At 49.5% G+C, this 27,097-nt stretch overlaps 1 protein-coding gene across 8 annotated transcripts in view; it reads left to right on the top strand.

The window, feature by feature from the left end:
- The window catches only part of SLC8A3 (solute carrier family 8 member A3), a 122,542-nt gene extending 96,951 nt beyond the window's left edge, over positions 1–25,591 (top strand). For 3 of the 8 annotated variants that reach the window (XM_071809282.1, XM_065839793.2, XM_071809283.1), the window contains 5 exons: positions 9,581–9,598; positions 18,253–18,377; positions 18,877–18,976; positions 20,514–20,789; positions 21,087–25,591. In XM_071809282.1, the coding sequence (XP_071665383.1) occupies positions 9,581–9,598; positions 18,253–18,377; positions 18,877–18,976; positions 20,514–20,789; positions 21,087–21,463 (896 nt within the window). In that variant the 3' untranslated portion in view covers positions 21,464–25,591. Of the gene's footprint in view, positions 1–233; positions 338–9,580; positions 9,599–18,252; positions 18,378–18,876; positions 18,977–20,513; positions 20,790–21,086 lie in introns of all 8 variants that reach the window. The other 5 variants (XM_065839797.2, XM_065839794.2, XM_065839795.2 and 2 more) reach the window with 5 other exon arrangements.
- The last annotated feature ends 1,506 nt before the right edge of the window (positions 25,592–27,097 follow it).

The following is a 27,097-nucleotide window of genomic DNA, read 5'->3' on the forward strand; positions in this document are numbered from 1 at the left end:
TCCCTCCCTCTTCACCCCCTTGCCAGCCCCTCTCTCCCTAACACCCTTCCGCTCCCCAAGGAGCAGCTGTGACGGATGCCCCGTGTCCAACAGGCAGCCCGACATGCACCGTCCTGCTGGGAATGGGCTTCGTGCCGGGAGCCCTCCCTGCCACCGCCACCACTGCTGCTGCTGCTGCTGCCACCTCGTCTCCAGCCAGCTGTACATGGTTGTCTCTCTTGTTGTCCCTACAGGAAGACCGTAAGGGTTAAGATAGTAGATGAGGAGGAGTACGAAAGGCAGGAGAATTTCTTCATTGCCCTTGGTGAACCGAAATGGATGGAACGAGGAATATCAGGTGTGAGATCCTTTATGGAAAAAATGAAAATAGAAAAAAAATCAGAATCAAGTCTCCAAACCCCAATTCCAGAAAATATAACCCTCTTTGTCCTTCTTCCCCTCCTTCCTTTTCTCCTCCTCCTGTAGATGGATCGACTTTATTCTCTGACCTCCTGTATTCTTGCTCTCACCCTGTTTTGGTGTCATCTCTGCCTCTTAGAGCCCAGCTTACTTCTGATCCTCCTTTTGTGCAATGCTTGAGCCTCGGAAGCTGAATTATTTTGATTGGGTTTCCTTGTCTTGATCTGTTTTTTGTTCTGAGCACACCTTTGCGATTCTCCTCTCTCCTTCTCCTTTGCCAGGAACTTGTGGAATGTGTAAGGCAAGAGAAGGGCATAATGCATGGCTGCCCCTTTGGCTCCTCCCGTACGTCCCTCTGTCCTTCCCTCTGTTGTTGCCTGTCACTGGCATTGCTTGGGTGCACTTGAGTCCCTATGAGGTGCAGTGAAAAGCCCACAGGAGAAGAGGGAAGGTGTGAGGTATCTTGCTTTGCTTTTATTTTTAAAATGCTTCTTTCACCTGAAAACTTCCTTAATGTGTTGCAAGCAATCACAGGCTGTTGTGCACAGGGTGTATAGCTTTGCTGAGGTCCTACTTCATCAGCAGAGACACCCAGGATCTCCCAGCAGAGCCGAATTATAGTGGGAGTAAACCCTAACTAATGGTTGCGTCTTGCCTAGAGGTATCTTTGTCCTTGTCCTATAAATGTTTGACCCCTTTGTCACTGAGAGTGTCTTGCCATTGGCTTCACCAGCCAGGTGAGGTTGCATGTAAAAGAGTGTGAGATCATCCAGGAAGGCCAAGCTTTAAACAGAAGCACTTTACAAAAGGGGATTCAAATCCACCTTCTGGGTGTCTGATACGGAGTAGAGACAGGCGTCTGTGCCCACAGGCTTATTTCTCCTCCCACATGCTGCTGCAGGTGATGGGAGCACCTGGCAGTTGCCTGTGCATCGCACAGCTTTCCGTTTCTGAAATGTCTCTTATCTCACCAGCACAGCAGCTGCCCCCTGGCCAGTCCCAGCTCCCGTGCATGGCTCTGCAGGACATTCAGGATACACACAGCTCACATTAGCATGACAATGTCATATAGCATCCGTGGTTTTGTAAAATGTCACCCCAAAGAAGATTTGTAGTTTAATGCTTTTAGACCATCTCATGCAGCCCACAGGCAATGAGGGGCGTGAGTTTTCACTGTGTGCTGAGCACAGGCCCTCAGGTTTCACCAAAGTCCAACTTGATCAGCAGCGGTGACCAGTGTGCCGTATCCCATAGGGGTATGTCCCAGCAGTTAATTGCCCTCCAGGATAAAGATATGGGCATGGCTTTTAGGCAGAAATTGTCTGGCCTTAGCTTGTAGCCACTAGTTATTTTCTGACTTTTCTCCATCAGATTAAAGAACCATGTAGCATGCTATAGCTTCTGTGTAGGTACCTGCTCCCTATAGCCATATTACACTCAGATTTCTTCTTGGGAGTTTAAGGAGATAAAGCCCTTTGAGTCTATGACTGCAAAGTGCCACACTGGGCTGTCTCCTCTCCACACATGCCCCTTCCTGTCCTCGGGGCTCCCACCTCCATCTCAGCAGGTACAGGAGAAAAATCACCTTCGTTTGTCTCTCTCCCTTTTATGCAGTCAGCAGCCTGGAGCATCACACTGAAGTTTCTGCTCAGATGCCTGCTCTCTGTGAGCCCTGCATCTTTTTCTAAACCAGTGAGTTTCAGGATACAGAGTCAGGATCAGGCTGGATTTGTGAACACCTGCATTACTTTTTCCCTTGTAGTCCGGTTTGCATCTGGCTGCATAAAAGCACTTAGATGAAAAAAGTCCAAATAGATCTTAAGGTGGTTCAGTTGTAAAATGTCCTCATTATTAGGACTACAATGCCATTTTGCCATATTGTGTGTGTTTCATTTACGCCAGCATCAACAGGAGTCAGTGGGACTGTCTGGTTTGCAACAGACGGAGCGGAGATCAGAGCCAGACTAAATGATGTGCAGCACAGAGCCAGCCGCTTTCCCTGCCAGAGGTGAAGGTGCACCCTCAAATGGACCCTCTTTACTCAGAGGAACTGAAGGACCATGCCAAGGAGGAGACACAGAACCCTGTTTGGCCTTGTTAGAGAAAAGTCAGATTGAGAGCACTGTGATTTTAAAATACGAGGGAGATTAAAATGCACTTGTAAATGTTGCTGGCACAAGGTGGCACAGTCGCTACACTAATTCCAGGGCATCTGGAAAGATCCCCAGCTCCCTAACGCTGCATGCTGCAGCATCTGTGATGAGCGTACCTTGTGCCTGGGATGAAGAATAAGGAGCTATGTGAGGCTTTCCCGTGCAGAAGTGATCAGGAGTGATCACTGCTGTCACCAGCAGCTTCACAGGACACACATATGAGCAGTGGTCCTGGCAGCCTCGGACGTGCAGGGGCTCACAGGTGCTCGGGGCAGCGCCCGACCTGCTGTGCAGTGTTGGGAAAGGATGCTCACACAGACTCCCACGTGCATGCTCCTGCTGTCATCGTGCTGCTGCCTGGGCAGAGTTTGGATGGTTTATTTATTGCAAAGAACACGCACAACTGATACAGCCCCCGAGGTGCAAGGTGAGCACAGCCACCGCGGTGCAAACAGGCTTCTGCAGTGCTGCGCGGACACTGCCATTGCCCTGCACCTGCAGATGGGGGAAAATCCCAAACCGCAGCCTCCCGGCTGGGACTTCATTTGGTTTTGTCGTGGTGATGAATAGGCCCCCACACGACTCACATGGCGAGGACATAGCACAGCTCCTGCCTCTCCTGTGTGGTTCAGTCTGGGTTGCTTTTGACGACGAGTCTCTCTGGGTTTTGGCTACCCACGCGTTTGTTGCCAGCACCACAAATGATGGTTCCCTTGATGGTGTGTCCTCATTTTGTTGTTACTCCCCATTTGGCTCTGTCACACTGAGCTTAGGGTGCTGTAGGAGTATTGGATGTTCTCAGATGGCTCTTCGTAGTGTCTTCAAAACATCTCTTCTGGCCCTGTTGGGAGCAGAGCAGTTTTGTTTGGAAGTAATCTGTGATCTGGGTCACACAGAGACAGCCAGTGTATCACTGTCATGCCTGCACCATCACAGCTTTGTGCCGAGGGCCTCCACTCACTCTGCGACCTCCCCTTAAGGGCACTAGCCAGGTAGCAGTGGTGAAGTCCATGATGAAATGTGGCACCCTAAAGAGCAGGCAGAGCTGACAGCAGGGCCAGTGATCAGGGGAATAGATGTGTGCTTCTTAAACCAGCCTGCGGCAGAGTTTGGGTGGTTTATTTTGAATGCAGAACTTGGTCTGGAGCCCCATGCTATTAAAATCCCCTGTGCTGTCCCTGAGGGTGCCCACACTGCTGCTGACTGCAGTGGCAGGAGTTTCTGATGGACACACAGTGAAAGGGGGTAGTAAGCAGATTTAGGGTTCGTTACCATTTGGTTAATTTGCATTACTAGCTGTGCTGTCCCATACGTGTGCCAGTACAAAGCAGTCACCACCTGTCAAGGGGACATCTGCTTGCCCTGACTGGAGGTGTTGGGTGGAGGGGAATGACCTTGTCTTAAGCTGCACAATTAGGTGGGACTGTGTGTCTCCAGGAGGGGCTCTGTGAGGGCCAAGAGCTCAGCAGATGCTGCTTCTCACTGTTCAGCTCCAATTGTATCAGTGCTGTGCTGCTCTGAGCCATGAGACACTCAATTGTTAACCCTGGCTGTAAGGGGAGCCGACCACTTACTCCTGCTCTTTGCTTTCCCCCCATATATAAATGTTACATCTACAATACCAAACCTTGTCCTGCAGTCCGTTTGTTCTTTTTCACTGATTGCTTTCTGCAGCTGGAGTTTTTCAAAGACATTCTGATCATTCAAACAAATCACATTGAGTAGTTTTACTTTAGCAGCTCTTTTTGTTGGTGTGCTTCAATAATTCAAAGAGATGAGAATAGAGCTCTGATGGGTATCTTGCCAGCCCAGTCTGTGATGAAGACCAATACTGACTCAGTGGTGGCATATCAGATGCAAAGAGCACTAGCAAAGATGGTGCTTGCTGCAAGCTTGTTATATTGAAGTGAATGAGTAAAAAGATATCAAAGAGAGACTCACATTCTTTGCCTGGCAAAGATTGTAAATGTTGCTTTTCTGTATCCTCCTGGACATTTCCCAGGTTTTCTGTTTTTTTTTTATCGTCTCCATTTCGAAGAAATTACTCTCTGAATCCTTCTTGTCTCACCTTTCCTCTCTATGTGCAGTCACATAAACTGAATCCCAGGTGCAGGGCTCTGAAAGCTCTTGGCATCCTCAGCCACCTTTCTGGGCATCCTTTTTTCAGCACCTTTTTAAGTGTTCCTGCAGTGAAATGAATCTTTTTCTTTATGACAAGATGCTGTCTGTTGGTGTGACTCTTGCTCTCATGGCAGCTCTGGTATCATGTCAGCTCAAAACTCGGACCAAGGATTTTGCAACTGTCAGCCCAGCAGGACTTTGGAGAAATGCTTTCTTCACGCATCAGCTTTCACACTTTGTCCACAGTCCTTGATTACAGGATAAAAACTTGCTTTGCTTTCCTTGGAAAAAGTTGGATTCCTGCTTAAATTATGGTTTGTCTTAGTGCTGATGTAACCCAAATGGCAAGTGAGGCTACTTTGGTATTTTGCTTGATAGAAGATAATGTTGAAAACAGCATTTGGAAAATTATGTTTCATGAGGGTGATTGGGTATCTCCTCATGAAAAGTCAGCTCATGGGACTATGGTGGAAGGTTCAACCTCAGGGCTGGTGCATGAAGGCTGCATCTTGAGAGTTACGCTTTGTAGAAGGGACTGACATCCTTTATGCCAAATTTTGCTTCAGAAAGCGTGTCTCCCACAAGATAGACTTCACTGGAAACAGGAGCACAGGTGGCTGGCAAGTACTATTAAACAGCTCACTGGCATGAGCTGGCTTGGGAAGATTTTGTCTAAAGTCCTCTCAGCCCTCCCAGGACAGAGTCAGCTGGTATGGACAAATCTCATTACACGTCTCCTTTTAATCAAGTGTCAGCACCCCCGCTGGGAAAGCTTTGTGCCCCAGAGGGAGGATGTGGCTGGGTGTTACAGAGTAAGGATTAAACTGCAAAGGAATAAGGATTCCTAGCTTGGATTGATCCTGCAAGTTATCTATATCAAAGTATTGATGAAATGAAGTGACTTGGTACAAAGGTTTGTTGCCTAGGTATGATAAGCTGCATTGATAAATGAGCACACGTGCTGAAGTTTCCTGAAGTACAGTCAGATGCTGAGAAACTTCTTTCATCAGCTGCTGATGGGAAGAGCAAAGAAATGTTAGATTGCTGTTACCTCCTTCCCCGAAGGTTTAATAATTTGCTTGCAACTCTGTGATTAAGCTAAACACTGCTGATTCCCCTGAAGGAAAGGAGTCTGTAAGAGCTTTGCTATTGACTTCAATAATAACAGCATTCAGGTTAATGCTGCAAAATCTCTGCCTTGTTTAGCCTATAAAAAAAACATGTTTATAGCTCTTCACAGTCCATTAGGGAAACAGTCTGCTCACCTCAGTGAGCAAATCTGGAGGCAGAGCCTGTGGACAGTTATATCTGGAAGATGGGGTATCCTTACCTCTTGGGGAGCTGAGCCTGCAGTTTGCACTGTCACTGAGCTCCTTTGGGTGCACATGGGGTGCAGGCTTTTTGCTGCCTGTGACTGCCCTGCTGTGTGACTGAGGGTCTCCTCAAAATCCAGCCTCCTCTCTTTCATTTCAGCTCACTCCCAGGCCTTTAACAAGGGTCCTCTTATCTACGCAGTGGCTTCATGGAGTCTTTAGGGGTATGGATTAGAAAAGATTTATGTTAATGAAGAATGAGTCCAGAATAAAGCATGCAGAGTGGTCAAATCTCTGTACAAAGTAAACAGCAGAAAAAGGTGTTTCGCTGTTTAGAAAAAGGTGGTGACATGCATTTGGCACATCAAGTTGCTGTAAACTACAGGATTGCCCATCTACCCGTCTGCTCCCATCCCAAACCTGGTTCTTCTTGGTTTAACCTTCTTTGCCTTTAGTAGAATTAAAGCAGGAGGGAATTTCATTCCTGATCTGTAACCCACACCAACTTGCATGTCACAACAAGACTTGACCCCAAAGTACACTGAAAACACGCAGATGAAATAATTTATTAGTCCATAGCCTTTTTAGCAGCTAAATTCAGGTCTAAATTGTGTGGTTTCAGGGGAGACAGGGAAGCAGAGTTCGTGCACACAATTTTGATTTTGTCTAGTAAACACCAGGCCTGCAGGGCAGAGAAATCCCAGTAAAGGAGGAACTAGGATCCAGAGCTGAAATCTTTGAGTCTCCTGAGAGACTCAGCGTCACTTGCCTTGTCTATGGGCATGCATGTTTGTCTGCATTCATGCCATGCAAAGGTTAGGTAAGGGATACTTGGGACTGCTATTTTGAATTTGACTGCAGAGCTAATTTTATCACCTCCCTGTAAGAATATGCATGTCAAGCCTCTGAGACCACCTGAGATGCCAACAGCAATGAGGTGGCTTGGCTCTGTGAGGAGTGTGATGTGCAGAGCAGGAGCACAGGACGGGGAGAGGTACCCTGGTGAGGGAGGGATGGAGGGATGCAGTCCGAGCTGGGGGTAGCACAGGGAGCCTTGTGGGGTGGGAACAGCACAGGGGCCATCAGTGGGTCTGGTACAGGTACAGCATCCCCAGATGGGCTGTCAGGAAGCCTTACAGGTCAGGGCTAAGGGCACATTAGCAGATGCATGGGCAGGAAGGAAGCTTTAGTCCGTGAAATCATTTTCTTGCTTGCATGCACAGCATTCACTCAGAAATATAAAGATAAAATAATCCATTGGTTTTCTGGATGCTGTATTATTGATGTTTCATTCATAGCTTTATAGGCTTCTTCAAATATTCATGTATCATATCATAAGTGAAAAGGAGAAAATAGTTCTTTTGCAGGCTCAAAAGCAAATGGGGAAAAAAATAAGCTCAGATCCCAGAGCACTAGAATAACAGTTTTACAAAACTAGAGGAACTAATGATTTTTTTTTTAATAACCACAGTAGCTTAGAGGCCCAGTTATATTTCATGATATTAAATTTGAACACCAAATTGACCCATTGTACTAATGCTTGTAATTGCAAAAGGCAAATTAAATTTCCCCACATTGTCTGGGGAACTGGAAGACTGTGGAATAGTGAGGAGGCTACAGTGCTGCATGGAGCTGCAGTGGGATGTAGCTATGAGGAGATTCAAGATTTGTGCTACAAGGGACAGTTACCAGCCTGTTGCAGACTTCCAGGCAGAGCTGTGTGGAGGGCAGGAGGTGGAGTGGGCAGAGCAAACATCTCATTGCTTCTCATGGCTCTGTGACACTGTACATGCTGCAAAATGTATTCAGGAATGGTTCCCCAAAAGGTTTTTGACTGTCAAAAGGAATTGACCCTGAAACACAAGGGATGCTCAGTAGGGAGCCTCTTCATTGTACCTTTCCCTTTCACTGCATCTCTACCTGCCCACACAGATAAGGGAGATCTGGAGTGCCCACAGTATTCCCAGCTGGGGAGATGGATAGGTGGATGAAGTTCTTGACTGGAACAATGACTCTCTGCAGGCTCTTGGGAAAACTGTGCCCATGGATGCTGCCTGATGGAGTGGGGAAGTGACTGGGAGCTGGAACATGGGATTACCTCTGCCGCTGATGTGCTGTGCAACCTTTGTCAAATAGCTTAGAAAATCACTTTCTAACCAGCACAGATACAATTAGGTGCATCTGTATAAAAGTGCCTGCTTTTCAGAGGCCTGAACTGTTACATCCAGGTAAATTAGCCCTTTTGGACTCCAGCCCACTTCTGAGTTTGCAAAATGTTCCCTTTAGCCTCTCTTTGCTTGCTTCACCATCTGTCAAATGGGGCTGTTAATACTGACCCAGTTGTTGTACAGAGTTTCGAGCTTCTGAGACTGAAAGTGCATAAGTATTAGTAATTACAATACTGTCATCGCATGCAACCAAATCTTCAGGGACTGGTTTGCTGTTTGAAGGACAGGTAAAAGTCAAATCTGAGGCACAGAGCTAGTGCTTGGCCCCTCTCAAAGAGGGTTCTGTATTTTTTGCTATACGGACTCTCCTGTAGTTAGTTTGAAACTTGGATGCAGGCTGGGGCTTTTTAGGGGTAACACCTAAGAGGGATCCTGCCAGATGTTTCTTAGTGACAGCTCTGGGCAGTGGGGAAATCAAGTCAGAGGAAGGCCAGGAGGTCACTGCCTATGGCAGCAACAGGACCAAGCTGTGCCTGTGAGGAAAGTCAGGGTACTGTCATCCCTTGCAAGGACCTTCACTCCCTTCTCCTGCCTTCCTCCCACCTCTCATCTCACAGGACCATGTGGTCACATTTCTTAGGAGGCAATTGCATCCTGCTGCGATGACATTGCACAGCTCGTGCCCGTGCAGCATTGTTGGGCAGACTTGCACATGGGAGCAAAGAGAGCCAGGAGGACTCAAAGCAGTGATGCTTTACGTGTGCCTGTGCTTCTTATGGCACTCTGACCCTCTGGGAGCAGTACCTGTGGGATGCAGGATAGGCATGGGTGAGCCAGGGCATCCCAGGGGAGGATGCACAGCCACATTACCCCCTGCCCCATTTCACACTGGAGGCCAGTGCCCATTTTATCAACACCTTCTCCTGAAGATGCTCTTCTCAGTGAACTGCCCATCATCCCTGGCCACCCTGTCTTCTCAGCCACTCACAGGTTTACTGGGCACTCCTCAGTTGTGCCAAGCCCTGCCACAACCACACACTTCTGGCTGAAGTGAGGGAACCTCGTGTGCCTTCAGGGCAGCTTGGGTCATGACAGGCCCCGATGGCAAGTGTAACCAGTCCCCGCCAACTTTTCCCTTCCCCTCCCCTCTACTCTCCACCCACACCCTTTGCCCTTGCTTGGGGGGTGGGGGTGTGACTTCGGGCAGCCAGTGCCCCAGTGCTCACCAGCCTTCTCTCCATCTTGCTGCTGTGGGGTCTGCGCCCCAGCCTGTGCCTGGCATGCAGCTCTGGCGAGCTCACGCCGCCTTGCACCATGTCCATTGCTCACTGACAGCCGTCATCTGCAAAACAGCTTTTCCCCCTGGAATACTAACTTTTCCCTCTTTTCTTCTCTCTCCCTGTCTTACTTTCTTCTCTCCCCACAGCCCTGCTTCTCACTCAAGGTAAGTGCTTTTTCTCCTTTCCTCTGCCTGCTCTGGCTCTGTTTTCGTCCTCTTTGGTCAGGGCCCCCATGTTTGTGTTTGCGATGTTGTAGACAACCCCAACTCAGGTGCTCATGTCCAGCAAGAACTAGTTAAGAGCAATGCATTAAGAAAATGACAGTGATTGATTGGTGTCTAAAAGCATTCCCCATATTCCAGATTTTTCCCCAGGGTTTTAGGAAATGACGCAGACAGGGCTGCAAAGCAGAACGTGCAGCTCTGGTAGGAGACCATGACTTGACCCTCTCTTCAGGCAGCTCTGGAGCTTGGGTTGTGCTGATGCATTGGGAAGCATGGGGCTTTTCTGCATGGGGGGTGGCACTCCTTGGGCAGTATTTTCTGGGGTGGGTGAGGGTACAGTTCACATGGGTGTCCCCTTCCTGTGCAGGATCAGGCCACGCATCACCCCTCCTGTCCTGGGGGGTCGCAGGGGTGTGCCCAGCACCAGGATGGCACTACCATGGCACAATGAGCATCAGCACCTTTCCCTCTCACCCTCAGCTCTGGCTCTGCACTCTTCATCTCCTCTCCCAGTGGCAGGATTTTATGTGTGTTAATACTGACCCCACCTTACTTGCCCCAAATCCCTGTTATGCTGGTCTGTCCTGATCCCACTGCAGTGCATTGTATGCCTCCTGTATTTTTCTTATTCTTTCAATTGCAGATATGATTACAGTTGAATTTGCACTAAAGAAACATTTGTCAAAAGATAAGAGCAGGCATGCAGGGTACAGAGAGGACCTCAAGTCTGACAGGTTTGCAAGTAGAGCTGAAAGCCAAAGCGTTCATCACATCTGAGCTGTGCTGCAAATCAAAGGAGCAGCATCTGCTGCACAAGCTTCAGTCTCTGCTGCTTTTTGGAGGATGCCAAATCTGCTGCGCAGGGGATGGCCTGAGCCCATCACATATTAGGCTAATTAGGAAATTGCTAGTGGCAGGCAGAAGTCCCCAGCTCCCCAAATATCAGCTTAGGGTGTTTACGGAAAGCTCCTCGAAGCAGTTTGGACGTTTTCCTTTGTTACTTCTTTGGGTCCGGGAGGACTGGAAATAGGTTGAGCACAGCCTCCTTCCCAGTAATTTCATTGCTTTAATTCAGTAGCTGCCTAATTTGATCAGAACCCTGGGAACCAAATAATTTCTATTAAAATAACATAACTTTCCTCCCTGTGTTGTGATCCAGCCTGATTGCTTTTGGCAGCTGTTATTGAAGAACTTGGCCACCAGCTGTGGAAAGTTGCTTTCCAGTTAATAAAGAAAAGCCTCCTCTCTGTCTGAGGGCTTGCTGGTCCCTGGGGTGCCCACCTTGTCGAGCTGCCCTAGGGTGCCCTCTGTGCATAGGGCACATGCTTGACCCACAGTTCGAGCTGACGGTGCTCGATCCCTGCAGCCCCGCTCGCCGCAGAGGCACGTGCTGAAGTGTCAGTCAGCGGCAATCACGGCTAATCAGCGGGGAGAGAAGTGACGTCCTCGTTTAGTCCGTGTCATGTTAGATTTGGATTACACGGATGCGCAGGAATCTTTGTAAAAAAAACCTGCATTATTGAACGTTTCAGTGAAATCCGTTGTTCCTGCTCCTCGTCCCCTCCCTCCTGTAACAGCTCGCACAGCTTTTCCCAGGCAGCGTCCCTTTCCCTGGGGCTACCTTTGCTGCAGAGTCCTGGCTTTCCTTCACAACCCTGGAGCCTTCAGCCTCCTGCATCTTCATAAGCTCCTGTGGGGCCAGCAGCGATACAGCCCCCACTCACTGCAGTGGCCCCATCTCTATGCAGAAGCGCTGGGGTGCCCCAGTGGAGGAGCCCAAGAGAAAAATGCCTCTCTTGTCCCAGCAGCCCTTACCTGGGTGTAAATGGAAGATCCTGTCTCTGCCCCTACACCTTGCAGATCTCTCCCTGGGAAAACAAATCTGTGAATTTTACACAAGGCAAAGTAAATGGGCAGGGTAAAGCCTTTGGCACAGGTTCAGCTCAGCATTTGTTTCCTCCAGATGAGCTCTCCAAGCCAGACTTGAAAGGCTGTGCAGAGCTTTTGAAACACTTGCTTGGCCAAGTGTCCAGTGCCAGCTGTTGGGGCTGCTGAGGACCACAGCAGTATGGGATGGCTGTGGACTGAGTTGAGAGTCAAACCTAGTTGTTTTCTTAACTTCTCTGATGCATAACCTTTTGTTTTAGGCACTGGCAATGATCTCTCCGTACACTATTTATACAGGGAAATATTTGATACCAAAGTGATTAGCTACTCCAGTTGTCTCTGCCATGGCCACCAGTGGATGGGGTGCTCTGGTGGTCTTCCTGACCTTTGTAAAAGTCACTGAAAGCCAGAGCAGAGCCCTGGCTTGCAAGTTTTGGGGCTTAGCTAGTTCAGATCTTTAAAAGGATGAGGAATTATCTAAATAGTGGACACTCCTCTACCCTCATTTCCATGTATTTACCCAGATCAAAGAAAATATTTCTAGATATTTTTCTCTATTTATGCATTAAAACTCATGGGTCCACCTTGCAGTGGGAAAGACTGGGGAGCAGAGATGCCAGCTGACTGGCCTGTCGAAGACCGTCATGTCAACAGCAATCTCAAGGCAGAGCCAGCAGTGAAATAATGCTCAGTTCCCAGCCCTGTGCCTTAGCCTCCCTCTCATAAATGTGAAGCATTTCCCAGTTAGTGTTAAGGGTGCTGGGCCATGTATATAGGATGTAGTATGCCTCAAAAATAGCTTTCAGGGCTAAGTAAGCAGATTCCTTTTCAGAAAGCAGCCTAGACTGCCGGTGCTTGTGTATGTGCATGTGGTTCAGTAAAGGCCATAGCCATATCCTAACCTCAAAAGTCAGTGTCTTAGCCAGCAGTCTTCCCCAGTTGTGACTGACAGCTTGACAGCACTCTGGAGAGAGGAACTCATTCATCCTCACTGTTTACTTTGTTTAGCCAGGATTATATTTTATTGAGCTGCAACAACAACAACAACAAAACAAACCAGAACAAAAAAATCCCATTTTAATTGTTATTTCAATTTCTTCCTAGCAGCGCAGTCCCCAGAAGGAGTGACCTTCATGCAGTTACATGCCTGCTCTAGAAAGGGATGGAGACGAGGTAGCTCGAGGGGTGTGAAATGGCCTTCATAGCAATCTTTCATGAATACATTGCTGATTTTAATCCAATTAATGCAGAAAGTGCCAGGGAATACAAACTGGTCTGTGGCTGTTTGTTAGTCTTGCAGCATTGCCTAGGTGATGGGTAGCTACTCTCTGACAGTGTTACAGGGCCTTCCCATTGCCTGTTTCAGCTCAGAAAGTGTAGTGGCCGGATTACCCCATGGAAATAGGCTTTATCTTACTTGATTTGTGATGTGTTCAGAGGGCCACAGGCAATGTCCAGTTCCCGTTTGGTCCCCCCAGTCTGAAGGAGGTTGAGCTAGCAAGCACTCAGGGAGTACCAACCTTCCAGGAGCAATGCATGGTGTGCAAATACTGCTTGGTGCTCCCCTTTCATCTGGAAAAAGAACCTGCCTATGATGTGTAGGTCGGAAAGCACTTTGCAAATATCTGCATTCTTCTGATGAGGGAGCAGAGGAGTGAGCATGACAGGGACACATCCCACAGGACTGCAGAGCACAGCAGTGGCAAAGCCATAACTAGGAGCTGCTGCCCCTCTCATCTGACCTAACTTTAAGGGTCTGAAATGACCCTGAATGAGGCAGAATGAGTGAGAACATGGAGTGGTGTAACCAAAAACTTCTCCTTGCGTCCTGCAAGCAAGTGTTGGGTCCAGCACCTACTGGGTGTCAGCTGTGGCTATTGCTACAGCCTGGGCAAAAGCAAACTTCATTCTCATTCCTTCCACCTAGCCTTTGATCTGACCAGACCTGTTAGTCTCCCCTGCTTGTAGCATCTCCTCTCAAATGTGTGGGCTCCCTGGCATGAGGAGCAGAGTACCTCTCTCCCCACTTTCCCCTTCCCAGGGAGGAGGTGGAGGCAGCCCAGAAGATCCTGGCAAACTCCTGTTCTTGCTGGGCATAGCCAGACCTTATCAGGCTTAATTGGGGTTGACAGCAAGGAGTCCAGGGTGCAATCCACATTGAAAAGTAGGTACTGATGCTGATACAAACAGAAATCAGGCTAGTTAATAATTAAGCTGCAGCTTGGCAGCATTCACCTTGACAGACGTGACCTTCCAAATTAGAAGTCTGTCTCTCCCCCGTGCCCCTTTTGTTTTATTTATCACAGCCTTTGATAGTCTTCTTTGCAGGCTGGTACACTAGCGTGATGCATGACAGACCTCACCAATGCCCTGTCCCTGCTTCCTGGAGGAGCCCTCCAAGACTCCCATCCCTACACTCAGTCACTCAGGAGATCATAGAATCATAGGAGAGTTTGGATTGGAAGGGACCTTCAAAATTCATCCAGTTCAACCCCCCTGCAATACGCAACTAGATCGGGTTGCTCAGAGCTCTGGCCAGTCTGGCCAGTCTGCCCTTGAATGTCTCCAGGGATGGGGCATCTACCACCTCTCCAGGCAACCTGTTCCAGTATTTTATCAACCTCATTGTAAAAAATTTCTTTCTCATTTCTAGTCTGTATGGAGATAGTTTAAAATAATTTCCTCTTGTCCTTTCGTAACATGCCCTTCTAAAAAGTCTGTGATGAGGGCTTGTGGCTACCACAGCCCATGTGGGAATGTGCCCCACAGACGCTGCAGAGACAGTGGCCTCCTGCAACTCTGACGACAGACTGGTGCACGGTGCTGCTGGCTCAAGTGCTTCTCTGAAAGGCAGGAGCATTGGGAGTGTGCTATGCCATTGGGGTGTTGCAAGAGTCTGTTCCTGCTCAGCTGCTGAATCTCTGTGCACAGGGCTCAGCTCAGTCCTCAGTGTCCCATGGGAACAGACAGACACAGCAGGCCTGTATCAGGTACAGATTGGGGTCTGGCATTTTGAAGAGGTTTTGCACTGATTTGTGCTACAGGGTGCTCAAGCGTCCTAAATGGTAAGTGGGGAGAAGTGACAGATTCATGTAGGTGCTTTGTATTGCTCTTTGGAGGTGTTTAACTCTCTCCTTAATTGTATGGCAAGTACAGACTGAGGCAAGAGATGCGTCAGCTGGGCTCTTAAGCTTGTCCTTCCTGCCACAAATGGCACTGCTTGAAATTCAGAGGACTATCAGCAGCCTGGTGTGTGGCACCTATGGATCACTTGCACAAGTGCATTGAGCAAGATCCAGTGCAATATTGACATGCAATTCAAACTCTGTCTTCTGCATCAGAGCAGAGGCTTAGTAAAAATACAGTGGCAGGTTCTGTGTTTTCAGGTGCACCTTTGAAGTTTGTTGGGTTTCTGTGCTTTGCTTTCCTGTCGCACATTCACAAATGTGACTACTTTTTAATGAAGTGTGAAGGAATTACCTCCTTTTTCATTGTCTGCAACCTTCCTCTATTAACATTTCTGCAAGGTACCCATTTGGGGATGCTACCTATGCCTGTTTCTTCTCAATTTTATGTGGAACCTCTTGTGTTCCAGTTTGAACCCATTACCCCTTGTCCAATCATTGGTTGTCACTGAGAAGAGCCTGGCTCCATCCTCGTGACACTCACCCTTTATATATTTGTAAACATTAATGAGGTCACCTCTCAGTCTCCTCTTCTCCAAGCTGAAGAGCCCCATCTCCCTCAGCCTTTCCCCATAAGGGCGATGCTCCACTCCCTTAATCATCTTTGTTGCCCTAAGTGGCTGTGCTGTCAGCAGGCTGGAGGTCTCCATTACTGGTCAGCTTCTCCCTTCACCGTGAGGTTACCTAGGGCTTAAAGGTGCCTCTAGTGGCACTTATTCTGCTGACAAGGTGCCATTTGAAGTAGCGCAAGTCCCACAGCCCTCCAGTGCTGCGGCAAGCACCAGCGACTTCTCTTTGGTGGAGTGTCCACCCCCATGCTTGTGCTGCAGCCAACCCTGGAGTCACCTCTCTGTCCACTCCTGGACATGGACATGTCCCTTGGTTTACTCTCTTCTGAGAGTTGCCTGGCAAGTGATTGCCATCTCATCAAATCATTAGGTGAGCCACAAGCAGCTTGCAGAGGCAACAAAACCACCTGCCAGCAACTGAAGGTCCCATGCAGCTTGCCCAGCTTCCTTGGTCACAATCAGGGAGAGGAAAGAGGTCTTCCTCCTCAGAGGAGGGTTTTGGTTCTCACACTGTCCTGACTGGTGTAGGTACGTAAACCAGCATGACCAAGATGCCAGGTTCTGGGGTAAAATCATGTTCGATATCGCTCCCTACAGGGAAGAGAAGGCTTTCTGCACTGCATGTGCCTATGAACCTGCCCGCAGCTCAGCCTTGCCTAGGTAGCTAATATTTGCATGAGGCTTTATGTTGTCTTACCATGCCCAAGGCTTTTTTCAAATCAGTTACAATGGGGACTGAGGTTCGTTGCATTATTTCTCCCAGAGCTGATAAGCTAAGGAAGTTCTGCCCAGTATTCCCTAGCATTTCAGGGCAGCTCTCTGATTCCAGACATTTGCTTTCTGTGCTGTGCAACTGCCGCCAGTGGGTGAGAGCCCAAGGGACTGTGCCTCAGCTGTGACCTGCAGCCTTTCTGGTGTGATCGCTTCCCAGCAAAGGCTGCAGTGAGCCGGACTGTCCTCATGTCCCAGCTTTGCAGCCCTGCTGGGACGGCTGCTGTGCTTCTGCCCAGTTCAGTACTGTCAGCACATGCCAGCACGTGCTCAGCTTGTCTGCCAGGCTGGGCCTTGCAGAGCTGAGGGTGCCTCCTCCCCTGAGCTTCTGGTGGTGGTGGAGCTCAGACAGGAGAGAGCTATGTATATGGTATGGCAACTGGCATGTGCCTGCATTTTCAACGATGGATACAGCTTGTCAGCTTCCTACACTTACAGGTAGAGAGAGAGGCAGAGACTCGACTTTCTAGATCTCTCTCTTAGAAAACTCCCTGCTTAAGTGAATATAAGTAACTTGAATCTTCCTCTTCATATTCATCAGTTCATGCCTCCAAGTGTAGCACAAAGCAGAACAATTGTCCAGGTTCACTCCGGTCTCTGCACTTCTCCAGCTCAGCTGTCTCCTCCCCTCTATGCTTGCTTGATCTTTTCCTGCAGCTGTCCCCCATGTCCCCTGGCATCATGCCTTGCCCATCTTCTCCAAGTGCTGTGCTCCCCTGTATCTGTAAACTTCTGGGGATTCCCAAATCCAGAGTACACTGTCTTTGAGATAAGCAGCAATGGGTTTGATGTACATCATTGATTTCAGATGATGGATGTAGTTATTTCTGCTTCTGTGATGGGTTATAATAATGTCATCTGCCACAGGAGTTACATATTTTATAAACTCTGTAGGTCTTGCAAGGCTTACGGTCTTTGCAATCAATCTAGGCAGGTTGGTGAAGAGAAAGCGTAGTTTATAACCATAATAGATTTCTCTGGGACTGTATAATTTCTGTGTGATTTTTGGTGGTGAGTATGAGATCTGCTGGAGCCCACATGGGATTAATCACATCTGAGGCATTACCTGGGGTGTTCGTAAACTCTGCAGGAAACCTTGGGTGACATGTGACCCACTGCTCAGCCAGAACAAGATGCTCTACGTTTGTAATCCCCTGACAGGTTCTGCAGAGCTCCAGCTCCTGTGCTGGCTCAGCTGGGCTGCGTCCTGCAGCTCATGAGCTGCTACTGGTCCAGGCACAGGAAAGCCAGGGAAATCCAGCTTCCTTCTTGAGATGTCAAGGCTTTTCAGAGAGCCCACTGGCATGTGCCTGTGCTTGGGTGTGTGGGTGGGAGACCTGACCTTGTTCAGGGCCAGGGACAGTGTCAGGTCACCCTTCTTGCTGGTTGGGGTGCTCCTTCCCATCCAGGCAACCAGAGCCTTCCCAGCCACCTTGCTGGGTTTGCAGGGGCATCAGCAAGATGAGCCTGACACAAAGTCATCTCCACGTGCTGCACGGGGCACCCCTCTTACCTCATGGTGGCATCTGCTGGAGTCCTGGTGTAATTTCCTCCAGCAGAAACTGAACATCCAGTAACATGAAAGCAAAACACCACTTGGCTTCTGATTTACTTTTTCCTGTTCGTTTTTCCAAATGCTAGGAACATATACGTGTGCATGTGTGGTTGTGACTCTGTGTGTGTATCTGAGTGTTAGACCAAGCACTGAGTGGTACAGGGTGCCAACAGTGATTTTCTAATCAAAGGGGAATAAAAAGATCCCATCTCTTGTTTATTCAAACCAGGAAGCATGCCAGGGTGTTGAAGCTGTCTTAAAGAATGCTTGTGCCAAATGGCAGAATGAATCGGTACCTCAGTCTCCCCAAAGATGTGGTTGCTGCAGGGATGATGGGAAAGCATATGTCATTCAAGAGCTCCAATGCAGGCTAGATAAATATTTGTGGGGGGTTTTAAATAAATTAAAAACATGTTGGGTATATTCTTGCTGACTGATATTCAGAAATCTTGGTCCTTTGTTTCTGTGGTCCAACACCTCACCCCTGCTCCCAAAATTGCTGCGTGAGCTTAGGAAACTGTGAAGTGGCTGCAGAAGTTCACGCGCAGGCCCTGCAGACAAGACCTTGCAGTGCCCTGGTGCTCCAGGTCTGCTATCTACAGCTTGGTGTTGACCTTGCTTTCACAGAGGTGGCTGAGAGGAAGCTGACGGTTGAAGAGGAGGAAGCCAAGAGGATTGCAGAGATGGGCAAACCAATACTTGGCGAGCATCCAAAACTAGAAGTCATCATTGAGGAGTCCTATGAGTTCAAGGTCAGTAGTTGTCCCAGTGTCCTCTAGGAGGGGAAAGCTGTGTGGCACTGAAGAGCAGCCATGGAAAGCAGAACTGAGGAGGCTGGGGGTGGCTGCATGTGCAGGGAAAGGGCATGGAGTGCAGTAAAGTACGGGGGAAGCCTACAAGTGCCAGGGAACTTAGCTGCTGGTAGGCAAAGGGAGCCCTGCTGGAAGCAGAAGAAGGCAGCATGCAGGAGAGGGCGGGAGCAAAGCTGTCTCTGGTGAGGCAGAGGCAAGGAAAGAAGCAGCCTATTCTGGAGTAAGGGGTGACAAAAAAGCAGGCTGTGGTGAGTTTTGAGTCAGCCTGTCCAGGGAGAAGGTGGGCTTAACTCCAGTCATGGCCTCATCTGACTGGTAGGAACGTACTTGTGGCACCTCAACAGTTTGGGAAGGGTCAGTGAGACCACAGTGCACTGCAAGACCAGACTTGCCTGCTAGCAGCCAGTTTAATTGCTGTGCATCTTTATTCCCACAACAGAGCACCGTGGACAAGCTGATTAGGAAGACAAACCTGGCTTTGGTTGTAGGGACACATTCCTGGAGGGACCAGTTCATGGAGGCCATTACCGTCAGTGCAGGTGAGGGGGACATCAGAAAACCCACACAAGCATCTCCTGTGTTCCTGCAGCCTGAGATGAGATCTGTCTGGGCTCAGGAGACAGCATCTGCTTAGTCAGTGATGCTCAGTTGTTGTGTGCATGGTGGTCATCAGCAAAGCCAGTCCAAAGAGCTTCTCTGCTCTATTTGTACTGGACTTCTGCTGATGCACTAGGCAGGAGCCTAGGAGATCCATCTTTTGGTGTGGAGCCATCCAGGACTCCAGTTTTCCAAGACATGGCTTCTGCTGGCAATGCTCCTGCAGCTTCAGTAGTCTGATGAGCAGTGTATAGGCAGCAAAATCCCATCCTGGCCGGGCTGCTGGCTCCTGGTGTGCCCAGTGCTGTCCTGTTCAGATGGCTCCTGCTGCTGGAAGATGCCATGGCCGGTAGAGTCTCTGGGAATAGGGAGGGTTACCGTGTACAGACAGGACATGTCACCCCATGAGGCAGCAGCTGGTGGAAAGGGCCAGATACTTCCTGGCCCTTCCCCAGGAAGCCTGAAAGAGCTCACCACTTTGAGAACCAGGCAGCTTTGAAACAGACATTTTAGGCATGCACATGCCATTAATGACACTGAGACACCTTTCTGAACCTTTCTTTGGCAGTTTGGCATCTTTCCCGAAGGGCTGTTTTCACCCCAGCCATAGTGCAGGCAGCAGGCAGAGAGGCAGCTGAGTGGGAGATGTCACCAGTGGCCTTGGGGGCTTTTTCTGACATGAAAGAAGAGGTGTGGGGTATTCGCTTTTCTTCTCTCTAGCAATTAAGAGAAACTGCTTCTGTGGAAACAGTACTTCCATCCTTGTAGCAAGTAGGCCCGCTTCTCTCCTCCTGTATTTCTCTCCTTCTCATGCCATCTGCTCTGTGCTCCTTACCTGCTTTCTCTTCTACCAGTTTATTTCCACTGGCCTGTATCCACACAAAGACCTGCAGTGCTTCCAGCCTGGGGGCTGAACAGCCCCACCAGGCTAAGGAGGGGAACCCCTTCAAGGGGCTGCAGTGCTGCTGCTGATACCCCCACACAGATGAGAAATTTCTTGCTGGAGACCAGCCTGTGCTCTGAAGCAGGAGGACCAAGAGGTCACTCCTGTTGCCCACTTCTTTCAATTCCTGCTGTTTTACACCCTCAAAGCATCACTTGGCTGTGTGACTTCATGGTGCCCCTCCACAGTGATCTCCATAGGCTGACCACATACTATGTGACTGCCTGTGGATGGGAACGGGTAAAGTGATGGGGCTGCCCCTCTATGGGTACAACACACTGCTGTGCCACTCCCCAGCCCTGCAGGCTCTGGGCTGTCCCAGGAGGCGGCACCCATGTCCCCAAGCCTCACCCATTATTGATGGACCTTGTGTGCCCTGACCCCACTGTCGTGTCTGGCTCCATGCTGCCTTGTCTCAGCAGGGTAGCATCCCTGGAGCCCTGGGGAGCGGGGCCAAGCATGGCCTGCAGCCCACCCCTGTGATCTTGACCCATCCCATCATGAGCACTGGACCTCTCCTTTCACATTGTTTGCAGCAGGTGACGAGGATGAGGACGAGTCGGGCGAGGAGCGCCTACCGTCCTGCTTTGACTATGTGATGCACTTCCTGACGGTGTTCTGGAAGGTGCTGTTTGCCTGCGTGCCCCCCACCGAGTACTGCAACGGCTGGGCCTGTTTCATTGTCTCCATCCTCATCATCGGCATGCTCACGGCCGTCATCGGTGACCTCGCCTCCCACTTCGGCTGCACCATCGGCCTCAAGGACTCCGTGACCGCTGTCGTCTTCGTCGCCTTCGGCACTTCAGTACCAGGTGGGGTGGGGAAGGAATGGGGTGGGAGGAAGGACCTCCCTGCCCTGAGGGAAGCAGCTCTGTCATGGGGATGGGAAGGAGCTCCATAGCACTCTGTCCCCAGGCAATGTCTGCACCCCGTTTTGTGGCAACATGGTGTCCCTGGATCTGGGACGGGGGGCCTGCAGCAGGTGAGGTCTGTGTCCCGATCTTGCCAGTGCCGCACCTGAGCCTCCCTCGTCCCCTAGACATGAAGGGTTGCTTGTTTCTCCTGTCAGACCCTTAGTGATTTCTCCTTCCCTCCTCCCCCAACCCCAGACACATTCGCCAGCAAAGCTGCAGCCATCCAGGACGTGTACGCTGATGCCTCCATCACCAACGTCACAGGCAGCAACGCCGTCAACGTCTTCTTGGGCATCGGGCTGGCGTGGTCAGTGGCGGCAATCTACTGGGCGTCACAAGGGCAGGAGTTCCAGGTGTCCGCAGGCACCCTGGCCTTCTCTGTCACCCTCTTCACCATCTTCGCCTTCATCTGCATCAGTGTCCTCCTCTACCGCCGGCGGCCCCACCTCGGTGGGGAGCTGGGAGGCCCGCGGGGGTGCAAACTGGCCACAACATTGCTCTTTGTCAGCCTCTGGCTGCTGTACATCCTCTTCGCTACCCTGGAGGCCTATTGCTACATCAAGGGGTTTTAGGCGGTAGAGGGACGGTGCCGCCGGGGGGAGGTTCCCCCTCCTCCGTTACCTCACCGGACACTGGTCCTGGAAGTGCGGTTTCACCGGGGGGGGGACGGCTGTCCGTTAGGGGCTGCTGCTGCCCAGACGGTCGGACAGCTGCGTGCCAAGATGGGCAAAACCATCACAGAGTGAAAAACACACAAAAAACCCCCCACCCAAAATGATACAAAAATTAAAGAAAGCAACAATGTCAAGTGTTGAAACAAAACAAAACAGAATAAACCCAGCCACTGAGCCCATTCGATGAGATTAAGAAGTTTCAGCCATCTCCAAAGGTCACCTCTCCTGCAGGGGCTTGTCCACTTGCCTCCCCAGCACCCTTCTGCTGTAAGGAGATGTCTTCTTATTTTTACTGGTTGGGAATTGCAGAGAGCTGATCAGGAAATTATTTTTTTCCTTCTTTTTCATTTTTCCTTTCATTTGCTAGTTGCTTTTTGGTTTGGGGGGGCATGCTGCTTAGGTATTTTATTTTTTATTTTTACTACTAAAACAGAAAAATGTTAAAAATCTACTCTAAAGCTTAAAGCTGCCATCAGTGCTGGAATTGAACATGTGTATTTTTTGAAGCCACAAAAGACTGTGACACAGTTAAAGAACTTTTTCACTATTACTGTTTTCCTCCCTCGCCGCCTTCCATTTCTTTTTTAAGAACATCACAAGACTGATATATTTTTAATACAAACACAGACACACACATACATTTGGTGACAAAGGCTGGAGCATGTAGCATCTCAGTCACCTGCCTGGGCTAAGAAAAAAAGGAGGAAACAAAAAAAAAAAAAACAAACCCAGACTTCAACCCTCTAATATAATAAGTATCATGTAAATTTTGACTATGGCATTTCTCTTTGTATAATTAACTTTGAGCTTGTGGTACTGCAGGGAGAGACCATTCTGTTAATTTACAACTGATAAAGATATAAATCGTTACCCGGGAATAGCCTGCCCCGGGGGAGCAAGGGAGCCAGGGGAAGCGGTACCAGCTCCTTGGGATGGTGGTGGTGGGTTTGCTGTGTGGGCCTCCTGCTCGGAGGTGGAAATGAATTCAGGAAAACCCAGAGAGCACACACGTATGTTCCCAGCACCATCCACCCCGAGCTGTGCCATGGCTGCCCTTTCACTCTTTTGCTACCCCTGTTTTCACAGCCCCCGCACCTTACAGGTGTCTTCAGGCCACTGAAAGGCACAGGCTTCAAAACTGCCACCCACGTCAGGACTCCTGTAGCATCTCAAGTACCTTTTAGAAACATCAGACAGAGAAAAAGGCATCCTTTTCATTTGAAGTGCATTTATTTTTAAGGAAAAAACAAAACACCATGGGAGTATGTCATTAATTACATCAATGGCTGCAAGTTGAAATGTTGGGTTGGTAATAAAAATAAATAAAAACTATACCTATATCTATATAAACAGTGCTATCTAGAAACATATTTCTTAATTGAGAGCCCTTTAAGAGGCTGTTAAAACCTTTTTCTTTGTAAAGTGTTTTCAAGTTGAAGATAATTTCTTCTATCAAGAAGCAGGTGCTCTAAAGGGAAACATTTACTTCACAAAGTTCTCTATAATAAGCCAGATCCTGGGAAGCAGCAAGTAAGAGATGGGCTGCCAGAGGCTGTGGCTCTGACCATTGCAGTGATTTCTGCTGCCCAGGACGCAGGGAGGAGGTGGCCACAGGTCAGAAAAAAAGCAATGGGAACAAGGTTGTCATGGACAAAAAATGTAATGTCATGGCAAGTGTCTAGATGAGAGTGATAATGGTCCTTAACACACAGATGAAGTATTTATTTTCATACAAAATGTTTATCAGATATCTATATGTAAATGTGTATACACATAAAGCCGGGAAGAAGGATCCTTCTGAGAGGAGCAGCAAGAGCTTTGCCAGTGGGAGCCCACCATGAGTGACAGCCATTGAGTTTGACGCCAACAAGCATCCAGCTTCCTTATCCTCCCTCATCATGCCTTTGGGAGAGAAAATGATGGGCAAGAAACCCCAAAGCCAGGCTGCTACCGAGCCTGCCGGTCCTTCTGGCCTCCGGCTGTGCCAACAGCCACCAAGAGCAGCTGCCGGCCACCTCTGCCTGCCAGCCAGAGACCCTGGAGCACATATGTGACATTGAAAGAAAGATTACAAAAGCCCTCCCCAAATGCTGTCCTTGGCAGGGGGACGTAGTTGTGGTGGCTAAAGTACAGCTCTTGGGGTGGGGGGGATTGTTATCATCGCTGTTTTTAATTTGGACATAGCAAGTCTGTTTTACCCATGCCAGCTCACACACCCCTGGGTAAAGCTCAGCCTGGGGGAGTTTCTTCTGTTGCTTGTGCTGTATCCACCACGTGCTTTTCATCTGCTTCCTTCTTCAGCTGACCTCGGGAAGGGGGCACAGGGAGAAGATCGGCTGCCATGAGTGCCCGCTGCATGGGGACCTTTGTGCTCTCCATATACAAGGGTGACCTGTGCCAGGCCAAAAGCAGCTGTGGAGCGTTTCTTTCTTTTATTTTCTACTTCATTAAAAAATATGCAAGCTGAAAAAAAGAAAGGCAAGTTTGGTGCCTCTGGGGATTTTTATTTTTTATTTGCTGAGGCTTTTATGGTTTATTTTGGGGCTAGCTATCTGCTTGCTCCTCTTTGCCTTTAGGCAGGTGCTTGGACTTGGTCACACTGGCTCTGGCTGGTTTGTTTCCCATGCCACGTCAGCCCTCCGGTTCGGTACTGCTGGGAGAACCCCGCAGCACTTGCCCCTGGCTGGCCTGGAGGAACTTGTGTTGCTGTTCTCACTGCTCATTCCCCATTGTTTCTCCCGTCAGCTTCCCATAGCAGCCTGCCATGACAGCCGCTGGCTTCCTCATGCTCTGGGCGGCACATGCTTACCTTTCAGCCTCCCTCTCCTCTTCATCCCAACTCCTCACCAAGACCCCTTCCCTGTTGCATTTGAGGATAAATAACATGCCCTGATATCAAAAGGGAAAGCAGAGGTGAACAGAGGAGCTGCTTTGTCACTGGGGACTGCCGTGGCATGGGGGCACAGTCTAAGGGCTACATGTGGTGTGGGGCCAGTGGTACCTCTGGCTGCCTTCCCACTCCACTGCCTTGGGGGCACCTCCAGCACCACATGGGTTTTGCCATCCAGGTGATGTTGCCCTGTGTGGATGCCAGTCAAACATCAGCCTTTGGGTAAAAATCAGATTTGCAAAGGGGCATCAGTTGTCCATTCCTGTCAAGCTGGCCAGGAATCATGCCATGGGTTTGTCCAGTACTGTGTCACCTCCTCACCCAGCATCACCACCAACTGCCTTCTTCCGCTTGTATTTGGGCCCCTGACCCCAAAAATCCCCTCTGCAGTGAGCTTTGTGCCAGAACCATCCCCATTTGCCTTTCTGCAGCAAAGGGGTGGCTGGTATAGCCTGGTGGCAGCTGGGCTGGGACGACGCCATGCTGCAGGAAGGGTGGCCCTGGAGGAGTGGCTGTGGGGAGGCAGCACTGCACATTGCTCCCTGGGGCGGCCAGGGCTCAGCAAAGACCACTGGCCTGGCCACAAAAAGGCCAGTGACCCACTGGATCCTGCATGATCCCATCTGCCCCCCAGCCTGTGGGATCACTTCGCAGCCCTCCATGAACCGCAGTACCTGCAGCAAGCACGCCTGCTCCTGACCCAGGGGAAGCCTTACACCAGCTCCAGCTCCTGCTCCTGCTCCAGGAAAGGACCTGTTGCCTTTGACATCAGTGAAGTGGCTGGGGGGGCTTGGGGGAGAGAGGGGAAGGACTGTGACCCTTTGGGGCTGGCTGGCTACCATGGCTGTGCAGAAGCATCCTGGTCCCCACAAGCACTGAGGCTTAGGTCCAGGACCAAAGGAGATTGTCCGTGAGTGAGCTGGGCTGAGTGACAGGAGTGTGCAGGCATCAGGAACTGGCTGCAGTACCGTACGGTGATAATGAAATGCTTGTTAAAGCCAGGGAGCAGAGGTTTTAAGCCCGGGAGGAGGCAATTGCAGCTCTCAGAACTGGCTTTGTCACCTTTTTGGCAATCACTGTGTTATTGGTGTGATCAGCGCTCTTCTGGACGAAGCACAAATAAACCACAAAAATACCCTGTGATTGCACACTTCCTCTGATTCCATGGTTGGGCTGCTGGACTGGTTTGTAAGCCACTTGTCCCTGGTATGGGAGGACCCCACCACCACCACCACCCTCCATCCCAAAGCAGCAACTGACCTCACTTCATGGCACCACCTTTAAGGAGAAGCCCCCATCAGCTGCATGTGCCACCTCAGGCTTCAAACACTCTGGTCCACTCCTGCGGTGAGATGATGCCTACCTGCATGTCTCCACCAGCATAGCACTTGGCTTTGGGAAAGCATTTTAGAGGACACATGGTACTGTTGTACCTGGATGCTGTTGAGATAAAGGGTTAGTAACAAGACCTTTGAGGAATGCCCATCATCCACTTCTTGATAGCACAATAGCATAGACATAGACAGTAACAGAAGGCTTTCCAGGAGATCTGGTCGTACTTGAATATGCCACTATTCAAAGCCAGGAAATTTCAACCCATCCTCTGTCACACTTTGGTGTCAGCTGGAAGCTGGTAATTTCTCATATAATTCACCTGGATTTTTTTTTTTTAATTTTTTTTTTTTCCCCTGGGAAAAATACAAATAAAAGCTTTTTTGGTTTAATTCTGCTAGGGAGTGGTCACAGCCCTAACCTAGATGTAGGACCCAGCCCACACAAATAGGAGCAGCAGTTGCTGAGCCCTAGCGAGCCCTGGCCACAAGCTGAAGAGCACTTGCGACCAAGAATAAACTTTGGAGTATTAGATGGGGAAAAAAAAAGTTTTCAATGACCATTGCCATCAGTGTGCATGTGCCAGCAGCAGCCAGCTCGTTAATAACAGAGCTGTATGTGCCAGTGACACTTAGCGCCCAGCAGAGAAGACAGGGCTCCCACCTTGCTGCCAGAGGGGCAAGGGATTTAGGACCTCCCAGCACTTAAAATTACCTATTTAGACTCTCTCAATAATTAACACCCTGATTTACCTCCCCCCCACACAAACACATCTGCCTTCCCTTTGCCCAGGGAGGTCTGTGCTTTGCCTGGCAGCACACAGTGGTGGAGAGAGACCAGCACCCCAGGCCCACAGGGCATCCCGGTAGGTGGCCAGGGGTGTCACTCACACTTGCCCCCTCTGCCAGCAGGAGAAACCCTCAGCCCTTCTCCACACAGAACTGGGAAACTCAGCCTTTCCCCACACCTGGCCTCAGGTGGTAATTTAAGCTTAGACATGGAACCTGCAGGTGTGATGTGAGGTTGATGAGCTCATCAGATGTTCCTACTGCACCTGAATGCGAGCATTCACCAATGTCCCAGATGGTACTGCTGCTATCGCCATGTATCCGGCAAGCTGAGTGGGAGCTGTGGCTAAAGGAAAAATCGTTACATACGACTGATTACTGGGCATGCACTCAGAAATAGGCCCAGTTTGAAGAATGCAGTAAAAAATAACATGTCTAGGAAGTACTTTGAAACTGGTGTGATACATAAGTGAATTAAAGAAATAAACCAGCCAAGCAAGATTTTTTTTTATTATTTTTTTT

The sequence above is a fragment of the Patagioenas fasciata genome, chromosome 5, assembly GCF_037038585.1.
Source record: "Patagioenas fasciata isolate bPatFas1 chromosome 5, bPatFas1.hap1, whole genome shotgun sequence".
In the NCBI taxonomy this organism is placed as follows: Eukaryota; Metazoa; Chordata; class Aves; order Columbiformes; family Columbidae; genus Patagioenas; species Patagioenas fasciata.